This window comes from Anser brachyrhynchus, assembly GCF_964034855.1.
Source record: "Anser brachyrhynchus genome assembly, chromosome: 4".
Classification (NCBI taxonomy): domain Eukaryota; kingdom Metazoa; phylum Chordata; class Aves; order Anseriformes; family Anatidae; genus Anser; species Anser brachyrhynchus.
In genome coordinates, this window is record NC_137698.1 from 52,734,249 (window position 1) to 52,760,161 (window position 25,913).

The 25,913-nt window shown below is 35.8% G+C and overlaps 1 protein-coding gene across 4 annotated transcripts in view; it reads left to right on the forward strand.

Annotated features, from left to right (window-relative positions):
* The window catches only part of GABRA2 (gamma-aminobutyric acid type A receptor subunit alpha2), a 58,190-nt gene that overhangs the window by 13,904 nt on the left and 18,373 nt on the right, over positions 1–25,913 (forward strand). For all 4 annotated transcript variants that reach the window (XM_080590059.1, XM_080590062.1, XM_080590061.1 and 1 more), the window contains exons 4-5: positions 13,832–13,899; positions 25,314–25,534. In XM_080590059.1, the coding sequence (XP_080446185.1) occupies positions 13,832–13,899; positions 25,314–25,534 (289 nt within the window). The remainder of the gene's footprint in view (positions 1–13,831; positions 13,900–25,313; positions 25,535–25,913) is intronic.

Here is a 25,913-nt window from a genome sequence, read left to right on the forward strand (position 1 = left end):
TTAAAAACTCACGTATGCTATAAAATATACATGTCTATTGTATGTTCATCATGGCTCTCAGAGCAGTGACACTGAAAGTGTATTGGAGAACTTGTACTACTTTGCAGAAGAGGTAACCTTTCCATTTGCGTAAGTGCTAAAGGTACACAAGGGTGAAATAACAGGGAAGTATGATCCAACTTGATCATCCAGTGATGGAACAAATCCACATCTTCAAGTCCAAATACTGTGCTGTTTTACAGGTCCTGTAATTTCTAACACTGATTTGACTTGAATGGAGAGGTTTATACAGAAAATATATTCCAGCTGGAAAGATGACTTCTAAATGCTCTGTTGGTTTATTTTGACACACTGTTTTTCATCGAAGTGTACAAAGATTTCTTGCATTTGGGATCTTTCATGTGAATGTAGTTTCCCAGAGTTACTAATTTGTATTTATCATGTTTTTTGTTTTAATTTCAAAAATGACATCTTCCTGATCCCGTAAATACTTGAATGGCAGAAAAAAAATGAATAACTGAAAGACTGCCCTGTCATTAGGAATGCTTCATCTCTTTGTTGGTCTCCATTGCTCGGCACTAATTCTCTCATCCAGGAGAGGTAATTATCTTCCTACACATTCCCTGATTTTTCTTTCTTGCATCCATTTTTAGTTGTCCTGAAATAACAGATTCTTCAGACCACTTCTGTGAAAAGATTGGGAGTGATTAATGTCATCCCTTTCCGTTCCCTCTAGTGTGCAAGACTTTCAGCAGAACACCAGAGAGCAGGAGGAGAAAGGATAGTCTATTTGTCTTTGAGAATTTAGATGTGGGCTGGAGGGACAATACCTGCCCTGAGTAGATCAGCCTAATGTTCTAGATATTTCCTCACTGACAATCTGACAGCTGCTCTGGATGCCTTTTCATTCTCATTATTTGAAGTCACTAATATTTTTCCACAATGAATCAAAGGAAAAGTCCCTTTGCATGAGAAGTTGAGGAGCAACAGTAGTATAGAGTATATAAATGAGAAAAAGCAGAAGTTTGAGCCTTACATTAAGTGCTGTGTTGATAAAAACCCTGTCATCCTGAGGGTATGCCATTGTATTTCACTGACTATCTTTATTAGTGTCCCCAGTGTTAATTGAGTACCAAACCATTAACTTCTTTATACTAGTTCTTTAAATGTGAACTTGGTACTGCATTGCCTCATATAGTTTCTGAACAACAGTTTTCCTCCTGGAAAATTTAATAATTAAATAAAGATGAGAGGGAGAAATATAAATGCCTGTTGTTTGAGATAAGGGAATGGTCGCATCCTGAATAATTCCTTTCAGTCTGTGGGGTGTTAAAGAAGTTAGAGAATTCTATATTCTTGTTGCCAGGAATTTTGTGTTCAGTTGACCATAAGAAAAATGAACAGATAATCTTGTTTGCTACTGCATAAAAGGCTAATTTTAAATTAACTAAATGTTTTAAGATAATATTCTGTAGTAAATGCTGTCTGCATTCTCAGAAAGCCAAAGTATCTGCTTAGGAGAATATGTACATTAAGAAATTGGGACTTCACTGATTCTAATTAAACTCATGTTACCATCATTTTAAAAAAAATAATAATGCTGTTTTGTGTAGCCAAGACAATCATTTTGTATTTTCTGCCTGTACAAAACTGTTAATTTAATATTAAAGGAAAATCTTGTCCCATATATATACACCTGTCCACATATAGAAGCTTGAACAGGTTCTGAAAGTCCCACGGACAGCCAGACGGGAATTCTTTTGTCCTAGCAACCATAAAAGACGAATTGGAGGCTGCTTAATCCAAGCTCTGGGAGTACTCTGGGAGTGTGCTTTAGAGGAGATTCTGGGAAACACTGCTATCTGTAAAGTAGCTTGGAGACTCAGCCATGGTACTTTTGCGTCCTTCAGTACACTTCTTGCAGGCACATTATACAGCCTTAATGTAAGACCATTTTTATTATTAACTGGATAACAGAATAATAACTGACAAGTCTGTATCATGTTGAAGTGGGATTAAAAAAATAAATAAATAAAAAAATTGCCCCCATAACTGTCCATATTTTTAACTCATTCAGGGGTTACTTGTTTAAGTATTAATATAAATAATCTCTGTTGGGTTAAACCAGGAACTCATTGTTTCTCCTGTTTAGCAAGAAGCTTATTATCTGTGGTCATCCCATGGGTTGTCCTGCTAAACAAAATATGTTAAGAATAAAAGAAGGCATCTCAGCAGCCAGTCTGATTAGTGCTGTGTCTCAAAGTCCATACCTCTGTTTCTCCTTTCCCTTCATATCAGCAATTGCAGGGATTAGGAAAGTGTAAAGAATGCTTGTCAGTTCTCATGCACTCTGGGTATTTTGGGGTGTTAACATACAAGCTACATTCAGGTGATTTTAGTAAGTCCACACCAACTTTTTTGAGAACATTAGAATAATCTAGGTAAACATTAATCTCTAGTACTTTATAGTTATTTTCAGCTGGTTTAAAATAGGATCTGCTGACTGGCATGGCGTCTATTTTTTTTTTTAATTGTGTTACAATCTTCTGAAATATGATTATAGTATTTTAGACAGTGTTACCTATTAAAATATACATTTGAGGCTTCTGCAAAAAAAAAAAAAATAAAATCATTGAGTGCCCACTAATATACAGCTCTGTTAAATAAAGGCAGTACATTTTACTGCCATTGATTCCTCTCAAGCTTGGATGCAAAGTGCAGATCTAGCAAATGAAAAAAGAATTGTAGCTCCATTTTTAATGACTGTGTAGTATATATGTTTAGTAACTGTGTACTTACTATAATTGGATCTGAAAGAATCATAATTTTCAATGCTTCTTAAGTCTTTTGATCCCCAGAGGAACTCCTTCAGCCTCTGGGATTTAGGAACATGTGAATTTCATACCTTGCTCTGATAGTAGCAAGCCGTGAGGAGATGCTGATAGCTGATGACAATGAGTGTTTGCCACAGATTAGACAAGATTTGCCACAGATTAGACAAGATTAGACAAGAGCTTCATCCCAATTTCTTTCAGCTTCATGGTTCCAGCTCTTTGGATGTAGCTGATCACAGAGATAGGTATTCTCCAGAGGCTTCCTCTGAAGCCTGCAATCATCATGGAAGGCCTTTTTCACTGATGTCAGTGGCTTGTGGCATGCCACTCAAATATTCATTATGTAATTAATAAGGATAATAAGCGCTTGGGACAGTGTCTGTTTTAGCTTAGGAAAATAGTGTGTAGCCAAAGGGTGCAATCTTGTATGTATTATCACAATTCTTTGGTCAATCCAGTGTGTCACTAGAGTTTCGTGGCCATCTCACATCTCCTTGGTGCAGAAGGGATCTCTCATGCTCTTTCAGGAAATTATGAGAATTTGCTTTTGTTGAAAGGCACTGAAGGAGAGACACCTCTCAAAACGTGTACTTTCACTGTAAAATTGACATGTTATCAGCATAAGAAAAAGTGGTTCCTGAAATCCAACCTGCAGAAAATAAAGGCTGAGTGATCTTGGTTAGAATAATGCCTGGGCCTTTATTACAGGAGATGAGGAACAGTAAAGGCACATCTGAAAAATTTCAGACTCAGACACTTCATGACTCTAAAGAGAATGTAAAGATGCTGCTGTTTTAAAATTATATACTTTTATCGGGACGTGTTTTGGAGTACAGAAGGGGCTGGCAGTGCGAGTGTGTCAAATGTGATGATCTGTAAATACTGTGACTTGGAATAAAGTACAGAGGTTAAACCTGAAATCAGCCTAGAAGAGTTTGACAGGATGTCCCATGACTTTAAGTATAAAGGTCATCAAATTCAAACATTTTAAAAAAGAAAGAAAAACTTTAGAATATAAGTTTCTAAAATCTAAGTTTCTAAAATTAATTAATAATTAATTGCTATTTTAATTAATTGGCAGTTGATACTGAGATTGTAAAAAAAGTTGCTTGAGGTGCCAAATGTCTGTGAAGTCCAACAATAATGGCCAAGAGTATCTAGTGTTTGCACTTCTGATTTGCTTCAAGCCCTCTCTTGTGCTTAAGTAGCAGCAGGATTCAAGCTAGACACTGTTTCATTGGCTGGCCTGATGTGATATGGGTTGCGCCAGACAGTACAATAGCCTTCTCGTCAGGAATGCAGTACATTCTCGCTTAAACATCTTATTTATTTTTTACCTGATTCGGAAAATTTATCTGAATCCACGTCTCCTACTTTCCAACTGTGTTAACTAGACATAAGGCTTTTGGTTGCTCTGGGAGAGTTGTCCCTTCCAGTGGGGATGTTTCATGTATCAGAGCACAGAGTGAGACCTATATTTTTTACTGCTGGACTGTAAAGCCATTCTCAGTTTTTGGCCAATTTGCCCCATATAGACTTAGATTTGGCAATGCCTAGCTTTTATGGACCGCACATACAGTGGAATTAATTGCTTCAAACATTCAGGTTTCCTTTGTGGAACATAGGTAAAGCTAGACATGTTGTCACACCTTGGAAGTGATGTGGACATACCCTTAACTGTCTGTAAAAGCAGCTTAAAAGCCAATAAACTCAGTGTGGATCTGTCAAGATAAGCAATTAAAAGTGCTGAAGAGAGGCATGCAGCAGAAGCTATTTCTTGCCAACACAGGTGAAAAATCTAAGTTTGGGTTGGAAAATGCTACCAATCTCTAATTTTTCTGTTCACATTGTTGTGCCCCCTCTAGAGCTCATGCTATTCCTCATCTCCTGAAAACAGAGCTGTGAGATGAGCTGATAGCTTGGGATGATGAAAACTTGGGAGAGAGATAGCATCTTTGTCATGTGCTTGTACTGATGTAAAGCAGAGACATGAACTCAGTTACTGTGTATCAGGGTCTGTCTTGGCCACAAAGGTGAATTTCTAACATAGGGTATGTTTCCTCAGTCTTTGAAAGGAATTGTTCTGCTTTGTATAGATAATTAGATATTGAGCAGAGACTTCAGTTTCTGTCTGCTACATCCCATGAGTACTGCTAGGCTGTGGAATCATTCTCTGTTTTCTAGCTTTCTTTCTAAGTGTCTTTCTGGCCCAGTAAATTTGTAATTATATATAATTTGAGGAACTCAATGGGACTTGGTTGAGAGCCAGTTCTTTAGGCTGCTTGGCAGCATCAGGATATTTTTGCCTTAAGGTGGAAATATAAGCAGTCAGGGAATTTTAGGTACTGACAATGTTAGACGGGAGTTTGGGACTAAGGGGGATTCAAACAAATATAAGTGCAAAATGTAGTCATTATGATCTGGACCACTGAGACATTCAGATTAACTTTTATTGATTTCAGTGGAAACTTGAAGTTTAAACAGCTTTGCGGAGCTTGTCCAATGTACTTAAAAGGATAATTGGGCACCAAGGTCTGTCGTTAGCCCTACCCTTCAGTGACTTTCTTAAACTTGAGTAGAAAGCCCACAATAAAGTTAAAACTGTGCCTCAAATATCACTTGGATCTAAGCTTTTCATTTATAGATCCCTTTGGAAATATATTTAACTTTGCTTCTTGAAGCAATGAGATTTGTAAATTAAAGTTCTATTGGTAGAGAGAGAAGGGAAATTAGTAAGGATAACATTTGTATATGTGATCTATGTTCTTTTCTTCTTTTTGAGTGAGAGTTAAAGCCCAAATCTGTCATATGCATGTGTAAATCGTCTTTGTAATGTGTAAATTTATCATCACAGAGAGAAATTCTAATTTTTATTTTGCTAAGTGGAAACAGTTGTTTTACAGTTTGCACCAGTATCTTACATGCAGGACAAATCGCAGTAATTATCTGACTATGGAGACAATATCGCATTATGTGAATTGCAGATATGCCTACATTTCATTCTGTGCACATTTTGTGGGTAACCTATACCTAAAAAAGACATCAGCTAAAAACATACCAGAAAAATGTTATACCAAGTCATATATTTTTCTCCAGAAGAAAAGGATGCTGACAGTTAAGTTAAATGATTTTAGCCAGGATAATGTATATATGTCTCTAAAGATACTAATCTCTAAAAATATACCTACTTTTAATTGAAGTTCTGTATTACAGTAAATCTCCCCTAGAGTTTATATTTTTCTTCTATTTCAGACAGGCTGTGTTCACTTTCAGAATCATAAGTATTATTTTGTATAAGAAAAATTCTAAGTCAAAAACGGGCTCCCACTCAGGACCAGGAATTCAGTTAGTCTGAATGACACAATGGTATTTATTTCAAGGGTACTGTATTGCTTTCATGGGTTGTCCAACTTCATGAGTTCTGTGTAGGCCATTGTAGGGTCTCTGACAGTCTTCACATGTAGCTGTGTATTTAGTGTATGATGTAATGTCTGTTGATAAAAGCTCTTCAGAGGGAAGTCTGTTTGTGTCTGTTGGCTTACTGGCTGTCAGTTCCTGGGTCTTTCCAGTATGTCTTCAGTATATGTTTTCCTCCTTTCTTCAGATTTTCCACTAATGTCCTACTAAGTGATTGAGAGGATGGAGTTCTTTAATCCATAACACAGGTGGATTATATGTGAATAAAACTTCAATGATCTCTTGAAGAAAAGGCATCTCTTACTGGGTGTAGTAGATTATTGCTCCCTCGCCACTGCCCAAAGTGTCCGTCTGGAGCATAAACCTCTGTCCTTTTCTAGGTTACTGTCAGATTATTCTTTATACTGTTAAACTGCTACAGATAGTGTTCAAACAAACCACTGTTTTGCCACAAAAGTAGCAGAGAGCACATTCTTGTTTTGGTTAACACCACAAGAATAAAATACAGGGCCTGATTCTGTTTTCATTTATACGAAAGAGAACAAAGAGAGTAACTGTTAACAGTCACTCTTCTAGGTATTGCTAGGTCTTAATGGCAAGCACTCTACATACACTTTGTTAAAGATGGAGATTTGAAAGAGGAGTTTCCATATATTAAGAAATTGTCTTGCCAGTAGATCAAGGATACAGTGAAGCTATTGGAAGTGAAACACTCATGTCAAGGAGAGAAGTGAAGTTGCTTCCTCTGCAAAGCCCACTTCAGTTTACAAATTGGAACTGTATTTGTGTATGTCCATGAAGTTTTGAAACTGTTCTAAGTTAACAGTGGATAATGAATGGAGATGGTAAGTAGTTGGCTAGATAAAACTGTCATATAAAGCGCCAAAACAAAATATAAACAAGAACTGGCAGAACAGTATTTTGAAATATCTGCATTCCTATGGATTTTACTGCTCTCACAGCTCCACATTGCATGACCTTCTTTGACCCTTCATTCTATTCCAGCCAGAGAGTGACTTGAGCTGTCAACAGACACACTAAAGAGCTTGTCAGATAAGGGCAGCATGTTGAGTTCAAACAGTGTTTGATGGATTAAGACCCTGGCTGTTTCACCTGTGCAATTCCTGACTTGTATTACGAATGACAATTTCAAAGCCTTTGGGCAACACTGCCAAGCATGTCCTTGGAGACCATATTACAATGTCAGAACAATGTCAATTCCAGTTAAATAATTTTTAATAGCAAAATAATTAAACTAACATCAAGCTTTTGACAAAATTTCCACAAAAACTCAGAAATCCTCCATTAATTCTCCCACAGCACTCCAAGTCCATCTCCTTTTTTATTTTTTGTTGACATAATTAAAGAACAGTATTTCATTTTCACATTTTTATGCATGCTGTAGCAACCCTTCAATTAGTCTTGCAGTGTTCTCCTGGGTACTATTTACTCTACATTTAAAATAATGTTTTTAAGAGAAAGAGAAATTGTTTCATGCCATGCATTAAAACTGCATATATATATATATATACACTTTAAAAGCTCTGTCCCACCAAGAAGTATTTTTGATGGTTTTGGATTACTTCAGGCGGATTGGCTTTTATTTTAGCTGTCCAAACCCTGAACTTACAGTTTTAGTTCTATGACTAAAAGTTTGAATACATAAAAATTCCAACCCAATCTACTAGCCTGTTTTCATGTGAAGATAGCCCTTTCATACAGATGGATAATGTGGCCATTTTTTTTTTGGCAACAGAACATCTAGAACCTTCCTGATGGTTCACTCCAAAGAATTCAAGATGAGCACACTCCTTTCTTCTTTGGTTTTAGATGTACCTAGAACCAGCCATTCATGTTTTCGTTCTACTCTCTGTGAAGAAAGGATTGTAGATTATTACGATGTGAGGAGAGAAGAAATGAGGAAAACAAATATTATTCTCAAATTTGATAAATATTTAGAAAAATTGTTTCAAGAAAATTCTGCCTCAAAGTATGAGAAAGGACATTTGAAAGAAAGCAGAAAGGTTTTGAAAACTGCCTGGCATGTGGTGTTCCAAAGGATCTCATTCAAAACTGAATTGACTGTGGAAGTTTCTGCTTTTGACAACTGGTAAATGTTGATGAGGAACCTTTTCATATGACTTTTCTGACCATCTGCATTACTCAACTTGTGATTGATTTACATTTCAGCCACTGCAAATTCTCTGCCAAGTGGTCTACTTTAGCTGAGTCAGCTCTTCTGCTAAGGAACAAGTTGGTAGTATATCATACCACCAGAGAGGGTATCCCAAGAACAGGAGAGCTGGTGAAGTGAAGTGGACAAAGATACTGATACCAACTCCAGCTAGGCTCTGAACTCATTTTATAATTTCTGACAAGTCAGTGAGCATTTTTCAATTTGGATATTTAATGTTGGACAGCTAAATCCAGATTTGGCAAACACCTATATTTCGTATTTTTTATACTTTGCCTAATCCTTCTGCTTCAGCTTCCCAAGTATGGAAAAATGCAGATAGTAGAATTATTGTCTTCAGAGAGAGGTTATTATAATTAATGTTTATAAAATCCTAAATGTCATTCAAACACACAATAAACCTTCCAGCTAAGGATACATATGATCTATAAATCTTCTGCTGTTTGGTGTATTTAATACTTTTTTAATTTCTTGATTATTTTTTTTCAATATCGATAGCATGACAGATCAAATAAGGAAAGGGAATCAGAAGAAACCAGTGTTTGAGAATCATCTGAAACATGATCTTAACAGTTCTTGCATTTACTGCTTTTTTTTTTTTTTAGGATGGGTGTTTCTTCCTCTCTTTATTATTAACTGTCCATTTCTTTTCAACTAATTTTGGCTTCTGTCTTCTGAGAAATTAGCCTAAACTAAGTCAGATAAGGCTATATTTCTCTTTTAACAGCTATGGCTGCTTTCATTAAAAAAAAAAAAAAGTTATTTTAGCTGAGCTATATTTGCTGAATTTCAGGGCAGTCTGTGTAATGTTGGCATGTGTAATGATAGAATATATCATATTCTATACCTGAGATTTTTTTCCCCTTAATGGGAACATCAGAAGTGGAAACTACATTTTTACCCTTTCCTGTTCCTGGTTCATTTTTCAACCTTTAAAGGAAATGATTCAGAATAACTTAAGAGATCACAAGTATAAATGTTAGCCACTACTCCTCCCAACAAACAGTTCTTTAAAAACTGGACTGTTTTTCAAAAGCACTAGGCTTCCATTGATTTAAGCACTTTCAAAAATCAGGCCTTTCAGTGAGGTGCTGACATATCAATTTAAGAAAAAGACTTTATACTGGAAAAACCTTGACCTTATTTTTTCTCACAAAAATAAGCTGTAGATGTGTACACAAAAGCATGTTGCATTGAACATTTATTAGCTGAGTACATTCCTCTGGCTTTTGCAGAAGTACTTATGATACAGAACTGTTTGAATCTCCAGTGATTTAAGAGGGACTGTGGTAACTAGTGCTGTTCTTAACAGAATGTGAGTTATATAAAGCCTGTAGCTGTGGTGCCTGCTGGACGAATTCTCATCAGAAAGTCTTCTGAAACTGTCCTTTTTTCTCTGAATTGTTTTCAGTAAGTTACTAGTGGGACAAAATGATATGCTCTAATTCGGAGTTTATTTGAAAAGCATGTATTCTTTCAAAGTGAAAACTAGAATGTTTGTTGCAAAAAAGGGTTCTCTTTTCTACATAGATAATGATTACGAAACACTGCATTCAAATTTGTAATTCAGATGAATCTTTGTTGTAACAGTAAGTAAACTAATAAATGAAGAGGCACAAGGCTCAGTCTGCTAATATTAACAGATTATAACTGGAATAATTCAAGATTTATTACATTTCTGCTTCTTAAGGACCATTTTCCTTGTATGTAGGATATGAATAGAAATGTAAAATATGCAGAATGTTGAGAGGAGGCAGAAAAGAGTCCGCCAGTTCCTCTTTTCTGTTCTTCAGTCTTTTTTTTTTTTTTGTATCTTCTTTTGCTCTGTTTTTGTTTCTTTCCTTTTCCTTCAGTCTTCTTATCTGTTGTAACTTTCCAACTTCTCTTGTTCTCTTCATACCGTGTTTCAAGATGTTCTGCTCACTCCCTTCATTCTCAGCTGCAATGTGACTCTTGCCTGAGAAGCAGCCTGGTGGAGTGCCTGCAGTTAGGATGAACCCTTACTTCAGGGAAAAGCAACTGGTTGCGTTGAAACTTATTTCTGTCATCACTACCTGGAGCTATGATGGCTTAAAGGCAGTTTTAGCAGACAGAAAATAATGGTTATGATTAATTTGTATTCATTCTCATTCCTGAGGCTATCAGGGATGAATTTGCCCCAGTACTTTTTATATGCATTGAAGTACTTATCTTAATTATGATGACCTAAAATGAAGCTCTTACAGCTGAGAATCTCTGGATAGCATGCCTCATCTTCCCCCATCCATTCCTCCTCCTCTCCCTCAGTCTTAGTCCTTGACTCAAGGATAATTAGGATCCCTGATTTGAAGTGGTTAATGCACACCAACAGGAGGAATCTACAGGCTGTTGTAATAACAATTCAACAATTACAGGAAGTATCCAGAAACAGAAATAATGTGATTGGATATAGTATTTATTTATTTTTTTTAATATAAAAACTTAAAATGCAAGGTAAACATGAAGAGTTTATGTCCTTTAATTTACCACATGCAAATTGTAAAGACAAGTAGTATGTCAGATGCAAAAAACTGGTATCATTAGGGTGAAGTTACAAGAGGACCATGCTTCAACCATAACTTTTTTTTTTTTTTTTGGGGCGGGGGGGGGATTGGGAGGGGAAGGAAACAGATTGAGATTCAGATTTGCCAAGTGATTTTCTTGCCTCTGACAGAGTTCCTTCAGATTATACCAGTATAATTGAAATTAACCCTGGTTCTTTGCTGTTGGGATACTTGATTGTCAGTCATATATTTGTAACAGCACTGGTTTTTGTGGAACTGTAATTAAGATTGTGTGTTGTCATTACAGTACAGGCCAAATTTCGCAGTTAGTCCCTGCAACACTGTTTTACCCCCTGAAGAGTAGTCTGTCTTGTCACTTCTCCATTGCATCTCACCCTATGCCAGGTAACCATTTGGAGAGAGTAATTCTTTTTCTGTAGAGTCTCCCACAGGCACCATGCAGTCACTAGTCTTCTGAACTGTACCTGTTGTTTCAGTATTATACTTCAGCCAGACACATATTTATGTTTGTTGAATATTAAGAACGGTGCAGACACAGCACTTTCTGTTGTCCATTGACTTAAAATTAGTTTGTAAACTCTTTGGAGTAGAAATCAACTCTGCTTTTTTTGTAGATGCTGCAGGAGAAATTACTGAGATCTCTATCACACAAATAAACAACTCTCAAGATGTGCAGGGAAAATGTGCTTTCTGAACTTTCAGAGTGCCTGAATGACACACAGTGACAGTCAGCCTTTATTTATTTGCTTGAAAAGCAATGACAGTCCTGGAAAGAAGGTTCTTTTTTTTGGAGGAAAGGCTTTACCAAGTCTTATATTCTAAAGAATATGTGTCTAGTGTTGGTCTAAGGAAGCAAATTCAAGTTTCCTTAAAAGTGAAAGTGTGGGGATGTGCTCTCATCATGCTCCAGAAGTTCACTGAAAGCACTGTATCACCTCCATCTCTGCTTTGGGTGCAGCTACATCCCTTTGATAATACAGTGCTCTCTGTGCAGCCACACATGGAACAAGTTTTGCCTTTGCCTGGTGGCTGGTAGAGCTCCTCCAGTCATGGGTGAGTACTGCTGATTTCTTCCAATAGAGGGCAGTGATTATTGGCCTTAGTACAATTACACATAAAATCACAGTATCACAGTATCACAGATTTCCAGGTTGGAAGAGACCTCAAGATCATCGAGTCCAACCTCAGACCTAACACTAAGTTCTCCACTAAACCATATCGCTAAGCTCTACATCTAAACGTCTTTTAAAGACTTCCAGGGATGGTGACTCCACCACCTCCCTGGGCAGCCCGTTCCAATGCTTAATAACCCTTTCGGTAAAGAAGTACTTCCTAACATCCAACCTAAAACTCCCCTGTCGCTACTTCCGCCCATTCCCCCTCGTCCTGTCACCAGGCACGTGGGAGAACAGACCAACCCCCACCTCTCTACAGCCTCCTTTAAGGTAACTGTAGAGAGCGATAAGGTCGCCCCTGAGCCTCCTCTTCTCCAGGCTGAACAAGCCCAGCTCCCTCAGCCGCTCCTCGTAAGACTTGTTCTCCAGACCCCTCACCAGCTTGGTCGCCCTTCTCTGGACTCGCTCGAGCACGTCCATGTCCTTCCTGTAGCGAGGGGCCCAAAACTGAACACAGTACTCGAGGTGCGGCCTCACCAGAGCCGAGTACAGGGGCACAATCACTTCCCTCGACCTGCTGGCCACACTGCTTCTTATACAGGCCAGGATGCCGTTGGCCTTCTTGGCCACCTGGGCACACTGCTGGCTCATATTCAGCCGACTATCAACCAAAATCTGTGCCACATATTTGTCAAAAGGTAGCTTTTAGCAATATAAAAACTATTAACCATCCATTTTAAATGATGCTTAAATATAGAAATGGTAATACCATAGCAGGATCAGTCATGTCACAGGCATGTATTTTTTTTAGGAATGGAAAATTCTGGGTTGAGTCAAAGTGCAGCTAGTTGTATTCAAATATTTCTTATCCAGCCAGCAACTGGCTTTAAGGCAGAGAATTCCTTGTGTTGACTGTCTTGAATGCAGACAGCAGCTGGCAATGGCTGTGAGAAATTTCCTGCAAGTGTGCTATCCCTCTTAGTGAATATCATTCAGTTTTGAGTCTAATTGAAAACTGAAGACAGAAAACTCAGCAATTATTTTTCCCTGCAGTACAATATTTAATATTCTGATTTCATGGCTGTCTGGCTCCAATGATTGGGAAGCACTTTTTTTTTTTTTTTTTTTTTTTACAGTATTTACAGTACCGCAGCAGTATCTCAAGACCATCATGTATCAAGGGAAAGAACTATTATGCTAAAGCATGCCACTTAAAAAATACCCAATACAAATATAGAACACAGTCGAGTGTTACATTTGGTGTAGTCTGTAATTGTTTTGTAACGTCTTTCTTGTCTTTGGCTTTGAAAAAAACTGTTTAGGATGAAGAAAACAGCCTTGAACTAGAAAGGCTTTAATAGGAATTATCTGCAAAAACAGAGATAATACCTCTGCAAAAAAGGCATTATATGTTTAGAACTGTACTACCTCATTCAGTCCAATACAGTGTGATCATTTCTGCTGGTAGAGATATGGGAAATATGTTTCTGATAGCTGTATAGTCGTTTAAGTGAAATGAACTACACAGGGGGACAAACTCTTGCCTGATAACCTCTTTGTAATCACAGTGTAATTAAGTGGGGTAGAGACCCCAAGTATTTACCACAGGATTCTGGTTCAGAGGAATAAATAAGGGCATAAACTTGCTCAAAATGTTGCATAATTTTGTATAGAGAGTTTTAAGTACTATAGATTTAAAGTGATTACTTTTTTTTTTTTTTTAATCAGATAGTATTACTGAAGTCTTCACTAATATCTATGTGACCAGTTTTGGACCTGTTTCAGACACAGATATGGTGAGTTTCTGAGTCTTTTGCATGTGTGGTAAAAGATGTAAAGAGATATGCTATAAACTTGCTTTTAAAATTGTATTCTGCTTTCATTTGTTGTGGGAAGATTAGGAGCAATTTTCCTGAAGTCAGGAAGTACCAAATCTCAGAAGTTCCAAAGATGGAAATTGGTTTATAGACCCTAGATGATAAGTACATCTGTATTAACTGTTCAGTTTTTACCAGTGAATCTCCTGATTATTGTCCCCCTTGACTGTACTTATGGTTCATATTCTGGAGCAGTCTTGAGGTGGGCAAACTGGATTCCTTTTAGATGAAACTAAACTGGAAAGTGCACTGTAAGAGCACACTTGATGTGGGACTTGACTGGAGTTAGTTTGCAAAAATACTCTTGAAATTTAGCTTGGAAGTTGGCTCATCAGTACCAATTGTGTGGTTTTACTAATCTGTCCTGCATCATTTGCACTGTTTAGTAAACTAACATTGTGGAAAAAAGGTTTATCAAAATTTCCACTATTTTGGTAAGTTTTTTTTATGGATTTTTTTTTTTAAATGAAATTCATATAAATGTAGTCATCAGTGGATCACCTTGTGAACTGAATTTTAGCAAAAAATTCTGTAATGATAACACATGAAAAAATATTTCAGGGAAGCAAGATTTTCTGGCCTTATATTCTTACGAGCCCCAAACCAAGAGTTTATAGTTTTTGTTGAGTGCTTAGGGTTTTCGTAGTCCCTGGGTCTACTAGTGTTAGCAGGGACCATCTAAATGAAGTCAGTGACATTATAAAGAAAGAAAATATAAAAATATTGCTCTGGATCACAATTTTTCATGAAAACAGCAATAGAAAAAAACTCTGAGACAAGGGGTCCTTTGTAGGCTCACTGCAAATCAGATGCAGATTAGGGAGAATGTGTTGCACTAGTAAGGAAGATCTTCATGGATAAAACACCTCTGATAGGAAAGAAGGGAAGGATGACATAATCAGAAAGTTCATCTAGCTGCCCTTACCGCTCCCTGCTGGTCCTTTACAATATGAGAGCCCTATGAGTATCTGGGTTATTATGTTTCTAAGACATGATACCAGATGAATGGACATAGGACTAAGTGAGATACACAAAGCAGGTTATGTGTAATTGTGGTGAAAAAGTGATAAAATTATTTATGAAGAATTTTAAACATCATTGATAATATATGAAATATAACACACTATCTTTGTATATGCATAAGAGGATTAATATTTTTAAAACCAGTCTATATTTACTTTTTTTTTTTTACTTTTTTTTTTTCCTGTGAAAACTTTCACATTATGCATCGTACAAAACAGGAAGCATTTTGATTCTAAATGCTAGGTTGCAATGGAACTGAATATTATTTATAGTGCAGTGTATGTTTTTAAAGGTATTTGTTCACTGACTAGCAATCACAGCTTTTGAGAATACATTCTGTTATTTTATTTTTTTATTTTTTTGTGATGGTTTCATTTTTTGAGCTTTGTTTCCACTGCGAAGAATAAATTACTGATGCTTCACATGAAAAGTTGTTTTCATAGAAAAAAAGGCATATTTGTTTTCTTTTTGACACTGCATGTGTTACTGATTCTCTTGAGGTGTTTTTCCTAATGATGTTAAGTTTCTGAATTGATTCTTGTTTATCATGAATTATAAAAAATGGGTATCCACACTATATGCAAAGGTGATATGAACATCACTTGACCTTGTTACTCTAGTATAGCATGACTTCACAGTCCTCACATCTACAGCATTCCTGAAAAATTGGGAGATGAAGTTAAGCCAATTTTAAAGATGTGATGTTTGTGGTACAGGAAGATTTATCAAAGGCTGTGCAGGTCACTTGTGGTGAAATGGGGCATTAATGGAAAGCTCCTTGACCAAGCTCCTGGAACACTTTTGACATCAGTGTGTAAATGTATGGAGAACTCTGGATATCCGTTTACACAGGCAGATATGATAACACAGTAAGCTCTCAGGTCGTTTGATGTCACTACTGTAACTGCTGTATTCAGAGGTATTATTGAAGCAGACTGTGGTACATTAGAATGGCAGCTGTTACTGTAATGGGGAGGTTTATTTACAAAAAAGTAGATAAGAGTAGATAAGAGTAGATAATACCTACTGCTACAAGTTTCAGGGTTAATTTAACTTAAGTAGCTAATTATTAAATCATTTTGAAATGTATGAGCAGTAGATTAGAAAATTTCAACATATAAATTTTGAAATAATAACTTCCAAATTATCCCATATTCTGTCAGATGCAAAGGTAACATTAGAGTTTATACAATGAGTACTCTTTCATTTAGATATTGCATTACTGAATTGATAATGTAAACTACTATACAGATATTTTCTGTATAGTGATGTTATAGTGATGTTATAGTGATGTGATATTTTGTGTATATAAGGATATTTTCTTCTGTAAATGTTGTGACCACTGGAACATTTTAATTTTTTTTAAAGTTTCCTCCTGAAAGCTTTCACTTGAAAAATAAGTTTGGCTTCTGCCCGTGTCTTCCTAAGTCTTCAGGGGAGCCCAAACTGAACTGCAGGGCTTTTTAGGAAGGTTGGGTTCCAGCCCCTGAGGTTCTCTGCACAGTGTGAGTGAAGCCTTCAGTCCCATCTGGGTTTCAAGCTGGGCACTGCTGTTGTCCAAAACTTTCACAGTCACTGCTGCCAGCAGAATTCCTTCCCCTGGGATTTTTCTTAACAAAGAAAGTCAGCAGACATATGACTGCACCCCTTTGCATTATCTATTTGCCTTTTTTTTTTCTTCTTCTATTTTTTATTTTATTTATTTATTTTTGGCAGTTAGCATCTTATAAAAAGCAACAGTACTTAGGAAGAAAGCTTATTGAAAACAGGAAGGGAACTCTCTACTGTTGGAGATGGTTGATATGTGATTATAGCATGGAACAGAGAGGTGGCACACTGAACATTACAGGTTGAATTACAGGTTGATTGGGTCTAAGGACGCTGATGTTGCATATCAGTGTTGATTCAAAAAGCTGATAAAATGTCATCCTAACCTTAACTGGTTTTGGGTTATTTGTGAGGAATTTGTGAGGTTTCTGTATTCCTCACTAGGTACAGTAGTTCACATTAATGATAATATGTTATTGTGTACAACCTGTGACTCAGTATGATTGCTGTAGTGTAGAATTTCATACAAATTCTCTGTATTTTTTCCAGTAGCATGAAGTAATTGACATAAAGTAGTTAAGTCCAGGCAAATTTGATCTCTGACCATTTTTAGACTAGCTGAAGTTGTGGTTGATAAATTCAGGAGGTAAAATCTGAAGCTCAGATTATTCTGCAAACATGTTTCAAGTCAAAGTTTTTGATCCTCATTGTGGATTAACATTTTGACTAAATAAATAATAATAATAGAAAATGCTACTCTCTGTTCTGCCCCAAATAGTCATCTACCAAATCTGTTTAATCTTTGCTAGAACTTTTTTGCAACCTGCAATTCAAGTGAACTGCTGTGACTAAAATATGGCTGCACCCATATTAGCTGTGTTATAAGAATGCTATTGTATATTACCCACAGTATGTAATATCAAAGAAAATGCCAATATACAAAGGATTTTTTTTTCAAACTAATGAGCATCAAAGAAGGAAAACAAAAATGGGATTAAACAGGTTTTGTTTTCACTGTTCTGTCTTTTTGAGATGTTATTTCTCCAAAATGTTTAAGTTCATTATTATGATGCTATGCCTTATGAGCTTCCAGCCAGATCAGTGATACAAATTTACTTTGACATTAGCCTGAGAGAAGAAAAGCTGCATTATTTAAAACAAAACAAAAGAAAACAAAACAGAACAAATCCCCCAAAATTAACAGAACAATTGAAAAACAAAGCATCTCTTAATTTTCTAAGGAGAATTATAAGGTTAATTTATGATCAGAGTGGCAAATTAAAACATTTTTAATTAAATTATTTCATTTCTGAAAATTCTAAAGTGAAGGATAATTTTGGTTGGAATATGGTCCCCAGGATGACAAAATGGAAATGATTTAACTTAAGCAATTAAAATTGATTTTTTTTTTTTCAAAATTAGCAAATAATATTAATCCCAGTCTGATAGATTGGCAAAGCTTTATAGATATGCCAATAGCTCTGGTTTTAGTACTCCAAGCAAATTACTTTTACAGATTTTTCTCAGAATTACTTTCCTTCCAGTCTCACCTAACACTCTGGCTTCTAAAATTTCCCAGGTAGCTATATAAGTGCTGATCTGCTTGAGAGGAAAAAATATATACAAAAATTGAAAGCTTATTTGCTCCTCCAGCAACAGTTATTGTATATAAGACAGAGCATATAGCCACTGAGAACCTTGATATGAGGTCTGCTGAGAGGAAAACTCTGCCAAGCTTTTGCAAAGTATTGCCTCACAGCAGGCTTTCTAATTATCACTGGGAACTGAGTCTTTCCTACTTCCCTACAATACATAGTTAGTAGGTAGCAGGACGTAAATCAGTTTTGTGTAATATTAAAACTAACAGTTTTATATTTCAACCTCTAACCTTAGCTTTTTATTGTATTTGGAGAGTTTTGTTTACTATGTTTATGTCTTTATTTTTTCTTTGTGTTTCTACACAATATTTTTTCCTAATCTCTTGCTGATAGACTTCTTGTTTTTCATTCTAGCATCGAGAAACATGAACATTTCTCTGCATAGATGGTTATACCTAGACCATCTATGAGTTCATTGCAACACAGCCTTTCATATTGTCAATTTGCAATTAAATTTCAAGACGCATTTCCGATTTTTCAAATATAGCCAGTACACAATTCTTAATGAAGACTGAAGGTCAAACCAGAAATGACCACAAGGAGTGCTAAAACGTCTCTTGCTGCAATTGAGGATTGTTCCTCAGAGAAGAGGCTGAACTCCAGATCACATTTATTTTTCTGTCTGCTTTTCAGATTTCGTAATTCCATTCTGTATTTCAGTTTTGTTTTTTTTTTAACTTAATGTTTTAGCTGCTTCAAAATCTGATTATTAGGTATGGTTTCATATCTGGGAAGAGGCTCTAGAGGGGATGTGTGGTCCAGACAGAATAAGGGAATGCTCGATTATGATTTTTTTCCCAAAGATTAAAAAAAAAAGTAAAGCAATTATTTTACTGTAGATTTTATTTTAGTTCAGTTACAGAAATGTAAATTAAGACTAAAATGCAAACAGAAATGGTAAATACAATTAGTTCTCTAGGACATTGGGGAGCATCTAGGTTGTCTTTTTATTACGGATATATTTCTGAAAAGTCAGTAAATTGGTAGCTCTATTCCCTTTTATTATAGGCCAAGATCATTGCCTTGGCAGGGAAATCCATAGGCAGTTTTTAAGGAGGATACCTCACATAATGGTCTGCACAATTTCTGTCCTTTTATCCTCTTGGGAAGCATTGTTTTCCTGTGGAGTATCCTGTCAAGTGGATCAATATCAGAGTTTCATTTGTCAGAGACTGTGCCCAAGCACTGATACTAGCTCCCAATGTACTTTCTATTTGGATTCCTGTCCCTGGCACCAGGTATCCATTGTGTTTCAGGGTTGCTCTTTCTCCATGTCTGAACAAAAAAGGGTAACGAGAAATGTTTGTATTTTCAGTGACAGTATTGTGAATAATGTTCAGTCTCTAAGTAAGCCCAATTTATATCTTTCCCATTCCTCTCTTATCTCTCCTCAGTGCTTATTTTAGACTCAGAGTTCATTCTGTATCAGATCTATGGAAAGAGAGTCATTTTTTTATGGAAACAGAGCCATTCAGAGAATCACCTTTTCATAAATGGATATGAATAAGAAGACATTTTCTTCCCTTAGACGCTATCATTCAAACTGGTTAAACACATTTTTTTCCAGATTTTTTTCAAATACTTATTTTAGATTAAATGCTTAGACAAAAATGACTGAAGTTGACAGAAGAAGCAAAAATAAAAGACTTGAAATAAATTCTTCAAATAGAGGAAAATCATGCTACAATTCCCTAGAAATATACCCCATTTTCTTTATAGTACTAAAAGTCAAAAATATCTAGCAGACATTTATATATTTAAAAATGAATGAAGGTTTGTTTGAAATGTAGTGATTGTTAAGAGAATGTTTAAGATTTTAATAGGGCTGTTGAGGATTTTGTTAAAAAATAACCAACAGTGCAGTTCAAATCTCAGCCCTGCTCCATGAGGGTGTTTATTTGTAATATTTTCAAGATTTCTATTCACCAGTGTATAAGACTCACCTCTCTCAAAAACCTGAAAGGAGTATCTGTCTGTCTGCTATTTTCTTCTATGTTCTGTGTTTTATACATGTCAGAAGATAAATTTTGGGAAAGGACAAATTAACTCCCTTTATAAATCTGTGCAGTGAGTTTTACTGTTAGATACACAGCTAATGTACTAACAGTACTTCTACAGAGCCTGAGTAGTCAGTGTTTGTGACTAGAGTGTTGAGGGATTTTGTGAGAGTGAATTGCATCCAGAAATCATTCAGTTCTAATAGCGTTAGATGAGTGAGGTTTTTTGGACATATTTATGATTTATTTATGATTGACATGTTAGAAATATTATTTGTCCAATCTTCTAGGCAGGCCAAGGTCAAGACAAAACAAGAACCATCCAACTGTGTACTCTAAGAACTATTGGGTTGTACAGAACGTTGTTGGGTGTTAGCCCTTGTGTACATTTGTACCATGGATAAATCTATCCCACTGAAAATTAAATGACCAAGAAAACAAACTAAGATTTGTTCTTCCTGCTGTAAAGCTGATTTCAGTTTTCACTCAAAAGATAGATCTAAATACTTACTGAGGAAGTTTGGAAAATTAATTTGCAGAAATTACGTTATGCATTTGCACTCTTCAAACACACAAATATTAAATTATAACAAAAATTCAGGTGTATCCAAAATGCTCAGATTCCAAACAGATGAGTTTGCTTTGAGCAATTTTTGAGTTGCTTTTCTAAAACTGCTTCTTTGTTTTCTTGGAAGTGGTTTTGATATTTGGCTACATATCAGCCATTCAACAATACTAGTCTCATGATAATGTTGTTAATGTTTTTAAACTAAACTAAAAGACATACTTGCCTCGAGGTAGATATGAATTATGCTTTTTTGAGAAATAAAATCAACAAGTTATGTAAAATTTAATATGAAGTCCCTATGAGCTATTCAAGATTTAGGTCCATGAATGTCCTGTGTTTATATTACCAATGTGTTAACTACAGTATTTTCGTCTGTCTTTAAAAAAACAATAAAAAGATACATGTGCTATTTTCAATTCCTTTACTTTTTCTTCTTCTTCTTTTTTTTTTTTTTTTTAATTTACCTTTTATTTTTTTTTGTTCTTTTATTTTACAGTATTTAAAGCTTGCTTTTGTGGTTATATATGTGTCAGTTAACAGCTTCAACGGTTGACAAGAAAATGCCAAACATTTTAGAGAATTTACTCAGAAAAATCCTTACAAGTAGGGAATGAGGAACTCCGGCCTGAACTATTCACTAAAAAAAAATGCTGTGTTCCAGGAGGTGATTTAATAAAATGTTCAGTCTGCTTCACAACAATACAGATTGCTAATGGACACTTGCAATTTTGAGATGTTTGGAACACTTCCACCTTTACTACAGATATGAACACTGACAAAATCCCAAAACCATTATCTGAGAGGATGGGAGTAGATTTTGTTTTTGTCTGATCTTTTCCCAGACAAATTTAGCCTTAGCAAAAAGAACATAAAAAATAATAAAAAGACGACTGTCATATAAGAAGAGATTGCTTATACTCAGTTAAAGCTTCTCTCAGAGATACTAATATATATATTTTTTACTGTGCATATTGTTGTGCAAAACTACTGTGCATTACGAGAAGAGTTCCTTCACCATTTTATTCTTTTTACCAGTGAACTAGCAGAGCCTCAGTGCTTCTTAGTACTATTACAGTACTATTACAGAATCCCATCCTCTCCCTAAAATTATGTGTTAGCTGGTATAATACATATTTGAATTATGTTTAATTGCTCAGTATTAGAGTCCAGCTACAAAAGCACCATTTCAGACATAAATCAGTAGGAAGCATTTGCTTGTCTACAAGACATCACAGAAGTCCTTTGTACTTCTGGAAGTATGCTGCTGTGATTTTGTGGAGATAGTGTACTCAGCACTGGACAAGAGTTTGGTACTGTCCAGAGACATGGTGGTCTTTTTTCATATAGGAGAATATCTGCAGATTGTATTAAATGAATATTTAATATATTTTATATATATTAATTTGAGTCTTTTTTTTTTTCTATAATCCAGATTTGCATTTCTAACAGAATGTTAGTTTTGATTGGAAAATAAGCACTACACAGCATTTACCACAAAATGATATATAGATGGAATAGGAAATAGTTACATAACCTTTATGTAGAATCTTTGGGTAAATGCTGACTTTTTATCATACTGATTAGATTCAAAATATTTTATTAGCTTCCTGTTTTGGTTGCATGGTAATCATCATAGTGGTATTTGTGATCATAAGTAGAATAGATTTGGTTCAGGAGGGAGCATGGATGAGTGAATACAGCACTGGGATTCAAGAGTATTGTACTTTGCTTTTTGTAATCATTCTGTAAATGGACTGAAACAAGTTAAGGTCATCTCAATGCTTTAGTTTCCCTTTGTATAAAATTGAGATCCCAATACTCCCTTTGCAAATGCATTGATGTCTAGAAGAAGAAAAGTTAAGACCTATGTGGGATTTTATTGCTTTGTGGTGAATGAAAGTAGGTGATATTCATGATCATTCACACCAGACCTTGGGTAACTCCCTCTTTCCGTTTTCTAAATCAGATGTTCTGTCAAACAAAGTTTTCTGGCACGATTTGGTTGGAAGTGTGCCAATAGAGAGAGCAGAATTACTTGTAGATAAATTGGGATTTATCAGTGTAAACTTTCAAGTCTGCAGATCAGGTTTTCTTCTATTTGTTTTGTGTCCTAAGCTGTGTCCAGACATCAGATGTGTTTTTTTTTTTTTTTTTTTTAAGTGTTGCTGTTTTGATTTAGTGGCATTTCATGTCTGCTTTTTTCTTCTCTCTCATATCTCTAGTAATTCTTTTTATATATGATGGAAGACGGTGAAGAAGTGGGACCTTTGAAATTCTTTTTTGATGGACACGTTACAAAAACTTTACATTCTAATCATTTGTGTGCAGGAGATATTTTTCAAAGGAACTTGTAGAACTTATCACTTATTTCTCTTGAATTTTAGAGGGATTTGAAAGACTTACTCCCTCAGGCTCTTCTTTCCACTTCTGTATACCTCAAACATCAATCTTCTCATGCATAGCAATGATTTATTGGCGAAGTCCCTTAGACAGATCTTAAAAGGAAGCTTCTAGGGCAGTTGTTTTCCTTGAATTACCTGCTGTTTCCAGCCAAATTTCATATATTCCCCCTGTTGCTTCAAGCATGCAGTTTTTGCTGCTCTTGGTCTTCCATTATTTTATGTGTTTTGTGACTTTCCCTGGTCCATAAGTGAACTGTTAGGTAACTTGGAATTTGAAAATGGGATTTTAAGTCAGAGGATAGTTAGCAAACAACATATAAATTAGAAAATAAAGCAGAACTACGCAATGTCGTCTGTTACAGAGAAATGGGCAAATTATTAGTCATGAAGCAGTGTCTGTTTACAGATATGTTTACTCAACTATTATTATAGGTAGTAACAACTGATGTTAAAGAAATCCAAACAAATTAATTTTCAATGTATGGTAGTATCAGTTTTGTTTAATATTTGTTTGAGTAACTATAATTTGAATTATAAAAATAACAAAGTTGTGTTATGGAATGTAAAGTCTCTTGATATAGCTAAAAACGGGGCTTGTGTGTTTTGTCAAGTGAGTTTACAAGTACCTCATTATATCATTCCTAAAGGATCCTCCTTTCACAGCATCTGTCACAGTTCTTAATTACAGCTGTTTTCTCCCCTACCCCTGTCATGATCTTTCAGATAACAGAATTTTCTTTCCTTTATTCCACATAAAGATCTTCTTAGCTTCTGTCTCCATCTTGGAAAAGACCCTCTGAGCTCCTGGGCTCGCAGAGAATAGAGTCATAGAATCATAGAGTATCTCAAGTTGGATGGGAGCCACAAGGATCATCGAGTCCAACTCTTGGGTCCCAAAAGGACCACCCAAAAAATTCAGACCATGAGGAAAAGGAACTGAGACGGGCTATCACTTCTTGCTGTCTGCTCAGCACACAAGGGAGACAGCAAGAAGTGATGAGGACTGTTAAGTTCCTTCCAATCACTTCTGTCTGGAAATAACTTGAATATTTTATATTGGTAGAATTTTATTAGGACTTGTCCATTCAAAGATAGTATACTCAAAGACGGGTTGCTTAAGTTGCATCATTTGCAGAGTAATTGTAATAGTACAGGCTGTTGTAATGTTTTGAAATCAGTCATGTTTTGAAATCATGGGCCCATTTTGCACCTGTCCAACAAAACTGAAGTTGCTCCAAGGTAACATTTGCTGGTACACAGAATGCAGTTTATTTCCAACAAAGTTTTTATGGTCTTTGATTTCCAATTTATGTGTTGTGCTGACAATAACAAACCACTAATCAATTTACAGTTTCAATTTAAAGTTAGTTAATGAACTTACATTATCAATGTTTAATCAGCACATTTTTTTTTTTTTTTAGAAAAGCAACAAAAAATAGCAGATGGAATATCTAGCGCTGTGTGACACAGGCATCTGGTCTAGGTCATCAGGTTTTTTTGCTTGCATACTTTTCTCCTTCCTTCCCAAGATTAGGCGTCAAAGCAGACAGTTCAGCAGTGTGTGGGTCCATTGTTATTCATCAGCTTTGCTCCTTATCTAAGTATTTTTGCTAATAAAATCTATACTTCTATAGGTCCTTACTTTTCCTTTTCCAAAAATCTTCCTTATACCCATCTGCCTGCATATATTTTACAATTTATGGATAGGCTTGTTTTCTTCCTTCCAGTCTCAGCCCTTCTCCATGCCATTGAAATGCCGGATTATTCTCCTACAGGTGCACCTGCTACATGAGTAATGCTATATCTTTCTGTGGATTTTTTCTTATTTCTTAATGTAAAAAACTAAGTTTATTGAAATTACCTTTGTCACGGATACTATATGTATGTGGTACAGAAATCTAAATACTGGAAGGGTTTGATATGCAGACAACATTAGCAGTTGTGAAGGACAGTGTCATACCAATAGTACTTTGAGTTCCTGTTTATTATTCTCAGTATTATACAATTTCACTTGATAGTTGTTTTTCCCTGACAATCTCACCAAAGGAATTTTGCAACCACAGCTTTTCTGTTTTGGTCCTCAAAAAGCAGATATGTTTTTCATTGTGTCAAAAAGCATATCTTTATTCCATTACAGGAGTACACAATAGATGTTTTCTTCCGTCAGAGATGGAAGGATGAGAGATTAAAGTTTAAGGGCCCAATGAACATTCTTAGATTGAACAACTTAATGGCCAGCAAAATCTGGACCCCAGATACATTTTTTCACAATGGGAAGAAGTCAGTGGCTCATAATATGACAATGCCAAACAAGCTTCTACGAATCCAAGATGATGGAACGCTCTTGTACACCATGAGGTATGTCTTTTCTTCTGTTCTGTACTCATGCTATTTCTTGATACGACTTTTCCAGGTAACAATTAAATAAGATTCCAGGAAAACTCCCCTTTGTTCCATTTGTAGCCCAGCAGAAAAACACTAGGAAGATGTATGTTTCGTTTCCAATTCTGTTACAAGTCTGTTGGTTGATTTTGAGTAGATTAGTTTTCCTATGTGCTCCTCCATTTTCATACCTGTATAGCATATTAAAAGATACTGACAACCTGCATTAAGTACTTTGAGGCCTTCAGATGGGAATTACTGTGCAAGAGTTTACAAGCTCCATCTTAGAAAGATTAAACAAGCATATGACTTCTGCCTGTTACTACATACACTGTATGAAATGCCCATGTGAGCC